At 37.2% G+C, this 16,616-nt stretch overlaps 1 protein-coding gene across 13 annotated transcripts in view; it reads right to left on the reverse strand.

The window, feature by feature from the left end:
• Positions 1-16,616, reverse strand: part of TRPC1 (transient receptor potential cation channel subfamily C member 1) — an 85,692-nt gene that overhangs the window by 45,602 nt on the left and 23,474 nt on the right. For 11 of the 13 annotated variants that reach the window (XM_055295160.2, XM_055295166.2, XM_055295168.2 and 8 more), the window contains one exon: positions 15,411-15,613. The exons of the other annotated variants lie outside the window; for them this stretch is intronic. In XM_055295160.2, the coding sequence (XP_055151135.1) occupies positions 15,411-15,613 (203 nt within the window). The remainder of the gene's footprint in view (positions 1-15,410; positions 15,614-16,616) is intronic. 13 annotated transcript variants of the gene reach the window in all.

The following is a 16,616-nucleotide window of genomic DNA, read 5'->3' on the forward strand; positions in this document are numbered from 1 at the left end:
GAAAAAATGTTCAAGGTATAAAAACCATTGGTAAAATTAAGTATACAGACAAACACAGAATAATCTATTACTGTATCTATGGTGTACAATCCATTCATATCTCTAGTATGAAGCCTCCAAGACAAGTTTATCAAAAACAGTAATAGCTATAGCAACCTGTTAAGAAATAGGTAATATAAAAATATATCAGTTGACAACTAAAAATGACAATGTTGGGAGAAGAAGCTAAAGTGTAGAATTTTTTTTTTGCCTTTGTTTCCATTCTTTTGTCTGTGATCTAAAATAAGTGTCATCTCTTTAACATAATTTGTTATATATATATATACATATATATATTTATATATATTTTTTGAGATGGAGTCTTGCTCTATTGCCCAGGCTGGAGTGCAATAATTTGTTATATTTATAAGATGTTTTATGCAAGAATCATGGTAATGATAGTATGAAACCTATAATATATTCACTAAAAATAAACATCAATAAATTAAAATATACTACCAGAGATAATCACTTAACTACAAAGGAAGACAATAAGAAACAAAAAAGGAAAAGAGAAGTCTCAAAACAAGGAGAAAACAAGCAATAAAATGGTTGCAGTAAGTCCATACTTATTTATAATCACACTGAATGTAAATGGTCTCAATTGTCCAATTAAGAAGCATAGTGTGGCTTAATGGATAAAGAAATAAGACCCAACTATAAGCTGCCTTCAAGGAATCTATTTCACTTATAAGGATACACATAGACTGAGACTGAAAGATATTCCATGTAACTGAAAACAAAAAAAGATCAGGAGTATCTATACTTATATCAGATAAAACAGACTACAAGTCAAAGACTAAAAGAAGACAAAGAGGGTCACTATATAATGATAAAGGTGGCAATTCAGCAAGAAGATATAACAATTATGAATATCTATGAACCCAACACTGGAGCCCCCAAGTATATAAAGTTAATGCTTGCTTTATATACATGAGGGCTCCAGTGTTAAGTTCATAGATAAACTACAATACAATAATAGTAGGGGACTTTAACATGCCACTCTAGTAATCGACAAATCATCTAGACAGAAAATCAACAAAGAAAGAGTAAAATTAAACTATGCACTAGATCTAATAGGCCTAAGTGACATTCATAGAACATTTTACCCTATTGCTACAGAATATACATTCTTTTCACCAGCACATGAAACATTTTCCAGAACAGACCATATCTTAGGCTACAAAACAAGTCTAAACAAATTCAGAAAAATACAAATCACAAGTATCTTTTCTGACCACATGGAATAAAACTAGAAATCAATAATAAAAGGAATTTGGAAAATACACAAACACATGGAAATTAAATAACATGCTCTTCAATCACCAATGGGTCAATGAGGAAATTAAGAAGAAAATTTAAAAATTTCTTGAAACAAATGAACATGGGAATATAACATACCAAAATCTATGAGACAGAGCAAAAGCAGTACTGAGAGGGAAGGTTATAGCAACAAATTCCCATACTAGAAAAGTAGAAAGAGTTCAGATAATCTAATGATGCACCTTGAGGAACTAGAAAATCAAGAATAGGCTGGGCACGGTGGCTCACGCCTGTAATCTCAGCACTTTGGGAGGCCAAGATGGAAGGATCACTTAAGGTCAGGAGTTCGAGAGCAGTCTGGCCAACATGGTGAAACCCCATCTCTACTAAAAATACAAAAATTAGCCAGGCATGGTGGCAGACACCTGTAGTCCCAGCTACTTGGGAGGCTGAGGTGGGAGAATTGCTTCAACCCGGGAGGCAGAGGTTGCAGTGGCCGAGATCACGCCATTGCACTCCAGCCTGGGTGACAGAGCGAGACTCCGTCCAAAAAAAAAAAAAAAAAAAAAAAAAAAATCAAGAATAAACCAAACACAAAATTAGCAGAAGAAAAGAAATAAAGATCAAAGCAGAAATAAATGAAATTGAAATTTTAAAAAATGCAGAAGAGGCCAGGCATGGTGGCTCATATCTGTAATCCTAGCACTTTGGGAGGCCAAGGCAGGCAGATCACTTGAGTCCAGGAGTTCAAGACCAGCCTGGGCAACATGGTGAAACCCCATCTCTACAAAAAATGCAATAATTAGTCAGATGTGGTGGCACATGCCTATAGTCCCAGCTACTTGAAGGGCTGAGGTGGGAGGATCACTTGAGCATAGGAGGTCAAGGCTGCGATGAGCTGTGATCACGCCACTGTACTCCAGACTGGGTGACAGAGTGAGACCCTGTCTAAAAAAACAAAAACAAAAACCACAGAAGATCAATGAAATGAAAAACTAATTTTTTGAAAAGATAAATAAAATCAACAAACCTTTAGCTAGACTAAGAAAGAGAGATCCAAATAAAAAAATTAGAAATGAAAAAGGAGATATAACTGAAACCTTAGAAATACAAAGACTCATTAAATAATATTATAAACTACTATATGCAAAACAAATGGAAAAACCTAGAATAAATGGCTAGATTCCTGGACACATACAACTTACCAAGATTCAGCCATGAAGAAATAGAAAACCTCAACAAATCAATAATGGGTAACAAGATCAAAGCCATAATAAAAAGTTTCCCATCAAAGAAGTACCCAAGACCTGATGGATTCACTGCTGTATACTACCAAACATTTAAAGAAAACTAATACCAACCTTACTCAAACTCTTCAAAAATATTGAAAAGAAGGGAATGCGTCCAAACTCATCCAAAGAGGGCAGCATTACCCTGATACCAAAACCATACAAGGAACCAACAAAAAAAGAAAACTACAGGCCAATACACTTTGATATATTGATATAATATGAACATAGATGCAAAAATCCAGCAAACTGAACTCAACAACACATTAAAAAGATCACTTGACATGATCAAGTGGGATTCATCCCAGGGATGCAGGGATGATTCAACATATATGTTATCAATAGACATGATACATCACATTAACAGAATCAAGAACAAAAACCATATGGTTATTTCAACGGATGCCAGAAAAGCATTCAATAGAATTCAACATCCCTTTATAACAACAACAACCAGAAAAACCCTCATCAAAACAGGTATAGGAGGGACATACTTCAAAATAATAAAAGCCAACAGGGAAAAATTGAAGGCCTTTCCTCTAAAGACTGGAACAAGCTGATGATGCCCACTTTCCCACTATTATTCAACATAATACTGGAAGTCCTGGCCACAGCAATTAAGCAAGAGAAAGAGATAAAGAGTATCCAAATTGGAAAGCAAGAAGTCATATTAGCCTTGTTCTCAGATGACATGATCTTACATCAAAAAAACCCTAAATACTCCACCAAAAAACTATTAGAAGTGGAAAAAAAAAAAATTCAGTAAAGTTGCAGGATACAAAAATCAACCTACAAATGTCAATAACGGCCGGGCGCGGTGGCTCACGCTTGTAATCCCAGCACTTTGGGAGGCCGAGGCGGGTGAATCACGAGGTCAGGAGATCGAGACCACGGTGAAACCCTGTCTCTACTAAAAATATAAAAAAAAATCAGCCGGGCGTGGTGGCGGGCGCCTGTAGTCCCAGCTACTCGGAGAGGTTGAGGCAGGAGAATGGCGTGAACCCGGGAGGCGGAGCTTGCAGTGAGCCGAGATCGCGCCACTGCACTCCAGCCTGGGCGGCAGAGCAAGACTCCGCCTCAAAAAAAAAAAAAAAAAAAAGTCAATAACATTTATATATGTCAAAGAGCAATCTGAAAAAGAAATCAAAAAAGCAATCCCATTTACATTGGTTACAAAAAACAAAACAAAAAAACTAGGAATCAATCTAACCAAAGAAGTGAAAGATCTAGGCAAGGAAGGCCATAAAACTCTGATGAAGAAAATAGAAGAGGTCACCAAAAAATAGAAAGGTATTCCATGCTCACGTACTGGAAGAATTAATGTTGTTAAAATGACAATACTACCCAAAGGAATTTTGAGATTCAATGCAATCCTTATCAAAATGCCAATGACATTCTTCAGAGAAATAGAAAAAATAATACTAAACTTTATATGAAACCACAAAAGACTCCAAATAGCAAAGTAATCCTAAGCAAAAAGAACAAAGCTGGAAGCATCACATTACCTGACTTCAAAATATACTACACAGCTATAGTAACCCAAACAGCATGGTACTGGCATAAATACAGACACGTAGACCAATGGAACATAATACAGACCCAGATATAAGTCCATGCATTTATGACCAACTGGTCTTTGACAAAGGTGCCAAGAACATATTTTGGGGAAAGGATAGTCTTTTTAATAAATGGTGCTGGGAAAGCTGGATTAACTATGTGGAAGAATGAAATGAAACTAGACCCCAATCTCTCACAATACACAAAAATTAAATCAAAACTGATTAAAAACTTAAATATAAGACCTCAAATTAAACATTGGGGAAACTCTTCAGGACACTGGTCTGGGCAAATATTTTTTTGTGTGTAAGGCCTCAAAAGCACACCTAAGGCCAGGCACGGTGGCTCACACCTGTAATCTCAACACTTTGGGAGGCTGAGGCGGGTGGATCATGAGGTCAGGAGATCGAGACCATCCTGTCTAACACAGTGAAACCCCGTCTCTACTAAAAAAATACAAAAAAATTAGCCGGGCGTGGAGGCTGGGGCAGGAGAATGGCATGAACCCAGGAGGCGGTGCTTGCAGTGAGCCGAGATCGCGCCACTGCACTCCAGCCTGGGCGACAGAGCAAGACTCCCTTCCTTACACCTTATACAAAAATTAATTCAAGATGGATTTAAAGACTTAAATGTTAGACCTAAAACCATAAAAACCCTAGAAGAAAACCTAGGCAATACCATTCAGGACATAGGCATGGGCAGGGACTTCATGACTAAAACACCAAAAGCAATGGCAACAAAAGCCAAAATTGACAAATGGGATCTAATTAAACTAAAGAGCTTCTGCACAACAAAAGAAACTACCATCAGAGTGAACAGGCAACCTACAGAATGGGAGAAAATTTTTACAATCTACCCATCTGACAAAGGGCTAATATCCAGAATCTACGAAGAACATAAACAAATTTACAAGAAAAAATCAAACAACCCCATCAAAAAGTGGGCAAAGGATATGAACAGACACTTCTCAAAAGAAGACATTTATGCACCCAACAGAAACATGAAAAAATGCTCATCATCACTGGCCATCAGAGAAATTTAAATCAAAACCACAATCAGATACCATCTCACACCAGTTAGAATGGCGATCATTAAAAAGTCAGGAAACAACAGATGCAGGAGAGGATGTAGAGAAATAGGAACACTTTTACAATGTTGGTGGGACTGTAAACTAGTTCAACCATTGTGGAAGACAGTGTGGCGATTTCTCAAGGATCTAGAACTAGAAATACCATTTGACCCAGCCATCCCATTACTGGGTATATACCCAAAGGATTATAAATCATGCTGCTATAAAGACACATGCACACTTTGTTTATTGTGGCATTATTCACAATAGCAAAGACTTGGAACCAACCCAAATGTCCATCAATAATAGACTGGATAAAGAAAATGTGGCACATATACACCATGGAATACTATGCAGCCATGAAAAAGGATGCGTTCACGTCCTTTGTAGGGACATGGATGAAGCTGGAAACCATCATTCTGAGCAAACTATCGCAAGGACAGAAAACCAAACACCGCATGTTCTCACTCATAGGTAGGAATTGAACAACGAGAACACTTGGACACAGGGTGGGGAACATCACACACCAGGGCCTTTTGTGGGGTGGGGGAGGGGGGAGGGATAGCATTAGAGATATACCTAATGTAAATGACAAGTTAACGGGTGCATCACACCAACATGGCACATGTATACCTATGTAACAAACCTGCACGTTGTGCACATGTACCCTAGAACTTAAAGTATAATTTAAAAAAAAGAAAAAAGTACAGACAACCAAAGCAAAAATAGACAATTGAGATTACAGTAAGCTAAAACACTTCCACAAAGCAAACAAAAGTGAAGAGCCAACTCATAGAATGGGAGACTATATTTGCAAACTGTCCATCTGACAAGAGATTAATAACCAGAATATGTAAGGAGCTCAAACAACTCAATAGCAAAAAACCAAAAATAAATAATCTGATTTTACAATGGGCAAAAGATATGAATGGATATTTCTTAAAAGAAAATATACAAATGACCAACAAGTATATGAAAAAAATGTTCAACATCACAAATCACCAGAGAAATGCAAATCAAAATCACAATGCAGTATCATCTCACTCCAGTTAAAACAGTTTGTATCAGAATGGCACGCAATAACAAATGCAAGCAAAGATGTGGACAAAGGGGAACTCTCACACACTGTTGCTGAAAATGTAAATAATTATAGCCACTATGGAGAACAGTATGGAGGTTCTTCAAAAAACTAAAAACAGAACTACCATATGAGGGTGGTGGGGGTGTTAGGAGAAGATGGGGATGGTTAATGAGTACAAAAAAAAAATAGAAAGAATAAGACCTAGTATTTGATAGCACAATAAGGTGACTATAATCCATAATTTAATTGTACATTTATTATTGTACATTATAAAAGAGTATAATTGGATTGTTTGCAACACAAAGGATAAATGCTTGAGGGGATGGATACCCCATTTTCCATGACATGAGTATTACACTATTGAATGCCAGTATCAAAATATCCCATGTACCCAATAAATACATATATGTACTATGTACCCACAAAAAAAAATTTTTTTTAATTATACTTTAAGTTCTGGGCTACATGTGCAGAACGTGCAGATTTGTTACATAGGTATACATGTGCCATGGTGGTTTGCTGCACCAATCAACCTGTCATCTAGGTTTTAAGCCCCGCATGCATTCGGTATTTGCCCTACTGCTAACCCTCCCCTTGCCCCCCATCCCCCAACAGGCCCCGGTGTGTGATGTTCCCGTGTCCATGTGGTCTTATTGTTGAACTCCCACTTATGAGTGAGAACATGCGGTGTTTGGTTTTCTGTTCCTGTGTTAGTTTGCTGAGAATGACGGTTTCCAGCTTCATCCATGTCCCCACAAAGGATATGAACTCATTCTTTTTTTTTTTTTTTTTGGAGACAGAGTCTCGCTCTGTCGCCCAGGCTGGAGTGCAGTGGCGCAATCTCGGCTCACTGCAAGCTCCGCCTCCCGGGTTCATGCCATTCTCCTGCCTCAGCCTCTCTGAGTAGCTGGGACTACGGGCGCCCGCCACCACGCCCGGCTAATTTTTTTTTTTTTTGTATTTTTAGTAGAGATGGGGTTTCACCGTGGTCTCGATCTCCTGACCTCGTGATCCGCCCACCTCGGTCTCCCAAAGTGCTGGGATTACAAGCGTGAGCCACCGCACCCGGCCGAACTCATTCTTTTTTATGACTGCCTAGTATTCCAGGGTATATATGTGCCACATTTTCTTTATCCAGTCTATCACTGATGGGCATTTGGGTTGGGTCCTAGTCTTTGCTATTGTGAATAGTGCCACAATAAACATATATGTGCATGTGTCTTTATAGAATGATTTATAATCCTTTGGGATTATTTTAAACATAATTTTTTTTTAAAAAAAGAACTACCATATGATCCAGCAATTCCACTATTAGATATATATATATCCAAAAGAAATCAGTATATCCAAGAAACATCTGCATTCCCATGTTTATTGCAACACTGTACACCATAGTCAAGATATGGACTCAACCTAAGTACCCATCAATGGATGAATGGATTTTAAAAACATGGTTTATATACATAATGGAATATTATTCAGCCATTGAAATGAATGAAATCCTGTAATTTGCAGCAACATGGATGGAACCTGAGGCCATTATGCTAAGTGATACAAGCCAAGCACAGAAAGACAACTTTCACATGTATTTGGGAGCTAAAACAGTAGATCTCATGAAGATAGAGAGTAGACTGGTGGCTACCAGAGGCCAGGAAGGAATGGGATGGGTGAAGGGGAAAGAAAATAATATTCATGTATTTATTACCACTGAACTGTGCACTTAAAAATGGCAAAGATGGTAAATTATAGACATATATTTTACCTCAACAAGAAATAAATAATTTTTTAAAACCACAGTAAGAAACCACTACACTTCTGCTAAAATGACTAAGATAAAAAAGACTAACAATATCAAGTTTCAATTAGTATGTGGCAGAATTAGAACCATCATACCAGGGCCTGGTGCAGTGGCTCATGCCTGTAATCCCAGCACTTTGGGAGGCCGAGGCGGGCGGATCACGAGGTCAGGAGATCGAGACCATTCTGGCTAACATGGTGAAACCTCGTCTCTACTAAAAATACAAAAAATTAGCTGGGTGTGGTGGTGGGCACCTGTAGTCCCAGCTACTCGGGAGGCTGAGGTAGGAGAATGGCGTGAACCCAGGAGGTGGAGCTTGCAGTGAGCCAAAATTGCGCCACTGTACTCCAGCCTGGGCGACAGAGCAAGACTCTGTCTCAAAAAAAACAAAAGAAACATCATACCTTACGAGTAAAACTGTTAAACTGTTTCCAACCACTTTGGAGAACAGTTTGACAACTACTTAAAAAGTTAAACACACCCAGAAATTCCATTCCTAGGTGTCTACCCCACAAATATAAAAACATGTCCACACAAAGACTTGTAAGTGAATGTTCACTGCCAAAAACTGGAAACAACTCAAATGTTGAGCAACTAGCGAACAGATAAATAAAAGGTGGTACTATATCCATACAATGGAATACTGCTCAACAATTTTTAAAATGAATTACTGACATACGAAACAATATGGATGGACCTCAAAAATATTATGATTAAGTAAAAGAAGCCAGAGACATAAGTCAAGATATTTTATGATTCCATTTATATGCAATTTCTAGTAAAGAAAAGACTACAAAAATAGAAAAATTGGTGGTTGCATAGAGTTGGGGATGGAAACAAGCATTGACCATGAATAAACAGGCAAGACAGAACTTTTTCCAATGATAGAAATGTTAGAATATTAGATTATGGTAACAGTTACACACTTTAAACATACTGCAAATCATCCATTTCCACGCTGTAAAAAAAGCCTTTTTTTTGAGGCCCTATGGAGTAAGGTGATTATGATCTATGTAACTTTCTGGGGTTTTGGTTTCATCCACACCAACATAAGAATATGGAAATATGTAATTCCCTATGTCCAAAGTACTTTTAAAACACTAATTTCATGTGGTTCAACCTAAATATGTGGGCAACTATAAAAAGAACTGGAGTAAATGAGGCAAGATTAGTAAGAGGCAGGCAAACAATAAAAAAAGGAAAGGAAACATGAATGGAATTCTGTATAGGCAGAAATTGGGAGAGGGGATTTCTAACATGTAACTAAGCCATTGATGAGACTAGTTTCCAATCTAACACTGTAGCGAAGAGTCACATTTCTTTCTTTCTTTTTTAGATGGAGTTTCACTCTTGTCACCCAGGCTGGAGTGCAATGGTGCAATCTTGACTCACTGCAACCTCTGCCTCCCAGGTTTGATTCTCCTGCCTCAGCCTCCCAAGTAGCTGGGATTACAGGTGCCCGCCACCACACCCGGCTAATATTTTTGCATTTGTAGCACAGATGGGTTTTCACCATGTTGGCCAGGCTGGTCTCAAACTCCTGACCTCAGGTGATCCACCTGCCTCAGCCTCCCAAAGTGCTGGCATTACAGGCCTCACGTGAGCCACTGCGCCCAGCAAGACTCAACATTTCTAACCAATGGTAATATTAACCATTAAGGAACATGTATAGAATACCAAAGTAGTAACAGTGGTTAGCTCTAGAAATGAAAAGAAAAATTGGGATTGAGCAATACTTCCCTTTAGAGATTCTGGCAATATGGAAGCATAATATCATAATACCCGAATCTTACAGGCTATATTATTCATTCATTCTCAAATCAAAATCACCCTTTCTGGAGATTCATACCATTCAGTTATTCCAATACTCCCTCAACATCATCACTGTCATTTCCTACTTCCGTGTCACTCTTGTATATTCATTGAGGACTGTGGCACTAAAGCAGTCTCTCTCCCAAGCCATTTTCCTGCCACTATGCCAGAAGAATTCCATATTCCTAAGATGACCCCAGCCAACATCCTACTCTCTTGGTAGATACTGAGCCAGGTTGTACAAATTCATTTGCCTTCAGGGGTGATGTTGGTAATATGAATAAAGATGAGTGTACACAGGGCTTACTGGCATTCAAATTCAAAATTATAAAAAATACTATGCAAGTTAAACAAAGCTCTTCTGCAAATTAAATTTTTGTTTTTTATTTTTATTTTTTTACTATACTTTTAAGTTTTAGGGTACATGTGCACAATGTGCAGGTTTGTTACATATGTATACATGTGCCATGTTGGTGTGCTGCATCCATTAACTGGTCATTTTTTTAATTATACTTTATGCAAATTAAATTTAACGGCAATCCATTTCTTTGCTATCTTTCCCAATTCCGGTGTTTCTCAAGTTTTTTAAAATTTTTGTCTTCCACTAACAGATAATAAATAAAGACCCCTTCTTTAAAGTTATTTGAAATTTCAAAATACATCAAATATTGAGACTAAAACCAAATCACAGCTATTATATTACTGAAAATGTTTTTCTAAACTACAATGGTTCACTACCCTTCCCTGGCCCATTAGGAAATATTACCCTGAAACTATACCATCTCTAAAATTTAAAAACCAATTGTCTCTCCTTTTTTTTTTTTGAGACAGAGTCTCGCTCTGTCACTTAGGCTAGGCTACAGTGCGGTGGTGCAATCACAGCTTACTGCAGCCTCAACCTCCTGGGCACAGGTAATCCTCCCACCTCAGCCTCCTGCATAGCTGGGACCACAGGTGCAAGCCACCTCATCTGGCTATTTTTGTAAAGACAAGGTCTAGCCATGTGGCCCAGGATGGTCTGGAATTCCTGGACTCAAGTGATTCACCCGCCTTGGCCTCCCAAAATGCTAGGATTATAGGCGTGAGCCACCATGTCCAGCCATCTCACTTTCTTATTGCCAGTATATTGGCTCTTCAAATTCTGAGAAACCTTGCTATTTCTCTTTTTATTATTATTATTTTTTTTGAGACAGAGTCTCAGCTCACTGTGACCTCTATCTCCCAGGTCCAAGCGATTCTCCTGCCTCAGCCTCCTGAGTAGCTGGGACTACAGGTGCATGCCACCATGCCCAGCTAATTTTTGTACTGTTAGTAGAGACGAGGTTTCACCAAGTTGGCCAGGCTGGTCTCGAACTCTTGACCTCAGGTGATCGACCTGCCTCAGCCTCCCAAAGTGCTAGGATTACAGGCGTGAGCCACAGCGCCCGGTCTCTTTTTACTAATTTTGTTAACCTCCTTTTCTTCTGCAGTTCTACTTGGCAATTCCCAGAAATTACTTAACTCAGGGGTCCTTGCCATTTCGTACAAATGTTTTCTCAAAGATCATTAACAAACTCTCTCAAACTCTACTGTTAACGTTCCAAACCACTTGCAGTTTCCAAATAAACAAATCACATGCTGTACTTTCTGCCTAAAATATCTTTCAATTTTTAACTCTTACTCATACGAAAAGATCTATGTCAAGTCATAGCTCCCCTAAAAGCCTTCAAACAAGTTTGTCCCCCAACCTCAAACCAAGCCAGGTAAAGTGTTTTATCTAGCTTCAACCTCTAAGCCCCCGCTGCTTCAACTACACTTATTTAACAAGCATATAATTTGAAAAATATTTACACTTAATACTAATAAAGGATTTTAAAACTGGAAAAAGCCTTAATTTCTGCTTGTCATTTTATAAACTAGTCATTTTAAAACTAAAAAGTTAAGTGATATAGCCATCGCTATCAACCAGATCTTATCAAAGAGAAACATTCTTGAAAATAGAAAAAATTTCCAGGTAAACCTCTGCAAATAAACATCAGATTGATTCCCAGGAGACTTTCCCAAATTAGAGATTTGTCACTATCTCAAATCCATCAAAGGTTTTTTCTTAAGGTGAGGAAAGAGTGAGGGTGGATGGTTTACAGCCTTAAAGTCTATTTCATATACTGTTTAACAATCCTTAACCTAAAAATAGTTTGTCACCAGGCTGCCTGGGACTTCCAGATGATATTTTCCACAGTAGATATTATATTTGATACTATTTCAACTATATTTAATTGCCATTTACATACAGACACACAGTCATGCATTGTGTAACAGGGATATATTCTGAGAAATGTGTTGTTAGACAACTTCATCATTTTGCGAACATCATTAACTGAATTTACACAAACCTAGTTGACATAGCCCATTAAATACCCAGGCTATATGGTATAGCCTACTGCTCCTAGGCTACAAACCTTATACCATGTTACTGTGCTAAATACTGTAGGTAACTGTAACACAATATAAATATTTGTGTATCTAAACATAGAAAAGGTACAGTAAAAATACAGCATAAAATATTAAAAAACGGTATACCTGTACAGGGCATTTACCATCAATGAGCTTGCAGAATTGGAAGTTGCCCTGGGTGAGGCAGTGAGTGGGTGGTAAGTGAATGTGAAGGCCTAGAACATTACTGTACTACTACAGGCTTTATAATAACTATACACTTAGGCTACCCTAAATGTATATTTTTAAAGTTTCTTTCTTTAATACTAAATTAAACCTAGCTCACGGTAACTTTTTTATTTTGTAAACTTTAAATTTTAACTTTTTTACCATTTTGGAGTAACAGCTTAAAACACAAACACATACAGCTGTATAAAATATTATTTCTTCATATATTTATTCTATAAGCTTTTTACTATTGTTAATTTTTTTTAATTTTACTTTTAAGTTCTGGGATACATGTGCAGAATGTGCAGGTTTGTTACATAGGTATACATGTGCCATGGTGGTTTGCTGCACCCATCAATCCATCATCTACATTAGGTATTTCTCCTAATGCTATCCCTCCCCTAGCCTCCCACCCCTAAACGGGCCCCAGTGTGTGATGTTCCCCTTCCTGTGTCCATGTGTTCTCATTGTTTAACTCCCACTTATGAGTGAGACATGCGGTGTTTGGTTTTTCATTCCTGTGTTAGTTTGCTGAGAATGATGGTTTCCAGTTTCATCCACGTCCCTGCAAAGGACACGAACTCATCCTTTTATATGGCTGCATAGTATTCCACGGTGCATTCTTGCCACATTTTCTTTAGCCAGTCTATCATTGGTGGGCATTTGGGTTGGTTCCTACTCTGTGCTATTGTGAATAGTGCTGCAATAAACATACGTGTGCATGTGTCTTTATAGTAGAATGATTTATAATCCTTTGGGTATATACCCAGTAATGGGATTGTTGGGTTAAATGGTATTTCTGGTTCTAGATCCTTGAGGAATCACCACACTGTCTTCCACAATGGTTAAACTAATTTGCACTCCCACCAACTGTGTAAAAGCATTTCTATTTCTCCACATCCTCTCCAGAATCTGCTGTTTCCTGACTTTTTAATGATCACCATTCTAACTGGCATGAAATGGTATCTCACTGTGGTTTTGATTTGGATTTCTCTAATGACCAGTGATTATCAGCTTTTTTTCATATGTATGTTGGCCAAATAAATGTCTTCTTTTGACAAGTGTCTGTTCATATGCTTCATCCACTTTTTGATGGGGTTGTTTTTTTCTTGTAAATTTAAGTTCCTTGTAGATTCTGGATATTAGCCCTTTGTCAGATGGATAGATAGCAAAAATTTTCTCCCATTCTGTAGTTTGCCTGTTCACTCTGATGATAGTTTCTTTTGCTGTGCAGAAGCTCTTTCGTTTGTCAATTTTGGCTTTTGTTGCCATTGCTTTTGGTGTTTTAGTCATGAAATCTTTGCCCATGCCTATGTCCCGAACGGTATTGCCTAGGTTTTCTTCTAGGGTTTTCATGGTTTTAAGTCTTACGTTTAAGTCTTTAATCCATCTTGAGTTAATTTTTGTATAAGGTGTAAGGAAGGGGTCCAGTTTCAGTTTTCTGCATATGGCTAGCCAGTTTTCCCAACATATTTATTAAATAGGGAATCCTTTCCCTATTGCTTGCTTTTGTCAGGTTTGTCAAAGATCAGATGGTTATAGATGTGTGGCATTATTTCTGAGGCCTCTGTTCTGTTCCATTGGTCTATATATCTGCTTTGGTAACATTACCATGCCGTTTTGGTTACTGTAGCCTTGTATAGTTTGAAGTCAGGTAGTGTGATGCCTCCAGCTTTGTTCTTTGTAAAACTTTTTTATTAACTTTTTTCTTTTTAGACTATTTTATTAAAAATTAAGACACAAACATACACATTAGCTTAGGCCTAGGATCATCAATATCACTGTCTTCCACCTCCATATCCTGTCCCACTGGAAGGTCTTCAGGGGCAATAACATGCATGGAGCTGTCATCTATGAAAACAATGCCTTCTTTTGGAATACTTCCTGAAGGAACTGCCTGAGGCTGTTTTAGTTAACTATTTTTTTATAAGTAGAAGGAATACACACTAACATAATGATAAAAGTATAGTAAATAGATAAATCAGTAACAGTCATTTATTATCATTATCAAGTATTATGTACTGTATAAAATTATATTTGCTCTACTTTTTTTAAATGACTGGCAGCGCAGTAGGGTTTGTTTACACCAGCATCACCACAAACGTGAGTAATGCGTCGCACTATGATGTGACCACAGCAATGACATAAGTAGGCGATAAGAATTTTTCAGCTCCATTTTAATCTTACAGGACCGATGTCATATATGTGAACTGTTTTTGAACCAAAATATCATGTGGCACATGACTGTATGTATAAATGTTTCTGCTGAAAATCAGATTCTCAAATCTAGTCCAGCACCATGTATCTTATACAGCATGCCCACGTGTGATCTTGCTCAACCTGTGACAGGGTATTTTCTTGGTCAATCAATCCTCAGTTCTTAACATTTTTAACTGGAGAAACAGGAAGAGATGATCAATAAGAAAGAGAAAAAGACTTGAACATTATGTGAGAGGGGAAGATAGAGGCATAAAAGGTCAATATTTAGTTAGACAGAAAATAGTTTTGATTTCTTTATAAATGAGATAGGAGGTGGTATCTCCACTCCTTCCACGACTTGGAACTTCTCTTGGATTAATAAACTCTGCCTCTAAAAAGCAAATAGTACCCCTGCCAGCAGGAGTATGAGATAACTTCATTAATAATTTGAAGGATTTTTGCAATTATTCGGCATTTGGTGAACACTTCTTAAAAATGCAGAATGCACTATATAAAACAAAGCAGCTACAAGTTTGGCTTTCATAAGTCACCCCAGCATCACATTTCTTAAAAGCTGCATAGAAAGAATACCAATTTTAAAAACCAACATTGTTGATATATACTATATCATACATCTATTTATCAAAAGTTTAATGTTCTAACCTGGAATGTCGGAGGCTATCCTTTTTGTTTTTTGCAGAACACAATGTGCATTCACAGCCAACTGCATGGGGCTTGGGTAGAGATACATCCTGTTTTAAGAGCATTGTAAGAATTTCATAGTTGTTACGATGAGCAGCTAAAATGACAGGCGCAACATCCATAGTCGTTGAATACTCAGGATTCTGAATTCGTTCCATTAGTTTCTGAAAAATATTTATATAAATGTCCAAAGTTATTATTTGTGACTTCAAAAAATATACTTATCTGAAGAATGAAATGAAAAAATAGGAAGGCACAAAGAACTTAAGAATTATTTAAGGAATATGTTAAACATTTTGCTTGGACTAAATTTTTCTTTGAAACCTCAAAACTTTAATTCATAAATGCAATGTAATCATAACAGACAAAATCTTCAATAGGTTAACATTCATATAACTAGAGGTCTGTTTTTTCCAACAAAGAAGTGAGAATATCTAGAGAAATATCTTAGGGAAAAGTGTTTAATATTCACAAGATTATAGAATCATGCCTGACAAAAATAAAGAAGAATGTTAGAAAAATATTAGAAAAACAAAAATCCTAAAAAATAGGGAGAATATTAACATGTGAGAAAAACTATAAGAATTTCACTTCTATGGCAAACCTTATCACATTGACAGCAATGCAGCTACTTGAAAAGGGTAACAGGAAGCACTCTTCATTTTGTATAATTTTCTACACATTTTCAATCATTACATATACTACTTCCTACTATAAACGCCAAAAAATTAAGAATAATGCTAGTATTTAATGAGTTCTGGAACTGTTAGGCACTTTACATTTAACATCTCATTTAATTGCCACAGTAGCCTGCAAAACCAAGCATTATAATCCCCGCGAAGAAACTGAGGCTCAGAGAAGGTAATGTGCCTGAGCCACAAACAGGGTGGCTGGGTGCTGATCAGAATCCAGGTTTGTATTACTCTAGGGCTGGAGCTCCTTCCACTACAGGAGACCATGGGCGTGGTAAGAGCATGAAATGAGGAAAATACCATTAGTAATTAAAGAACCAGGCTTAAATAAAAAGGCTATTTTATAACTATCATATTTTCTTTCTAATACTTCTTTTTTTTGCAATATTGTAAAAGTAGTGTATATACTTATTATAAAATATCTGAAAATACAGAAAATCAGAAAGAATTTTAAAAATACCAATATTCCTACTAC

The sequence above is a fragment of the Symphalangus syndactylus genome, chromosome 10 (assembly GCF_028878055.3).
Source record: "Symphalangus syndactylus isolate Jambi chromosome 10, NHGRI_mSymSyn1-v2.1_pri, whole genome shotgun sequence".
NCBI lineage: Eukaryota > Metazoa > Chordata > Mammalia > Primates > Hylobatidae > Symphalangus > Symphalangus syndactylus.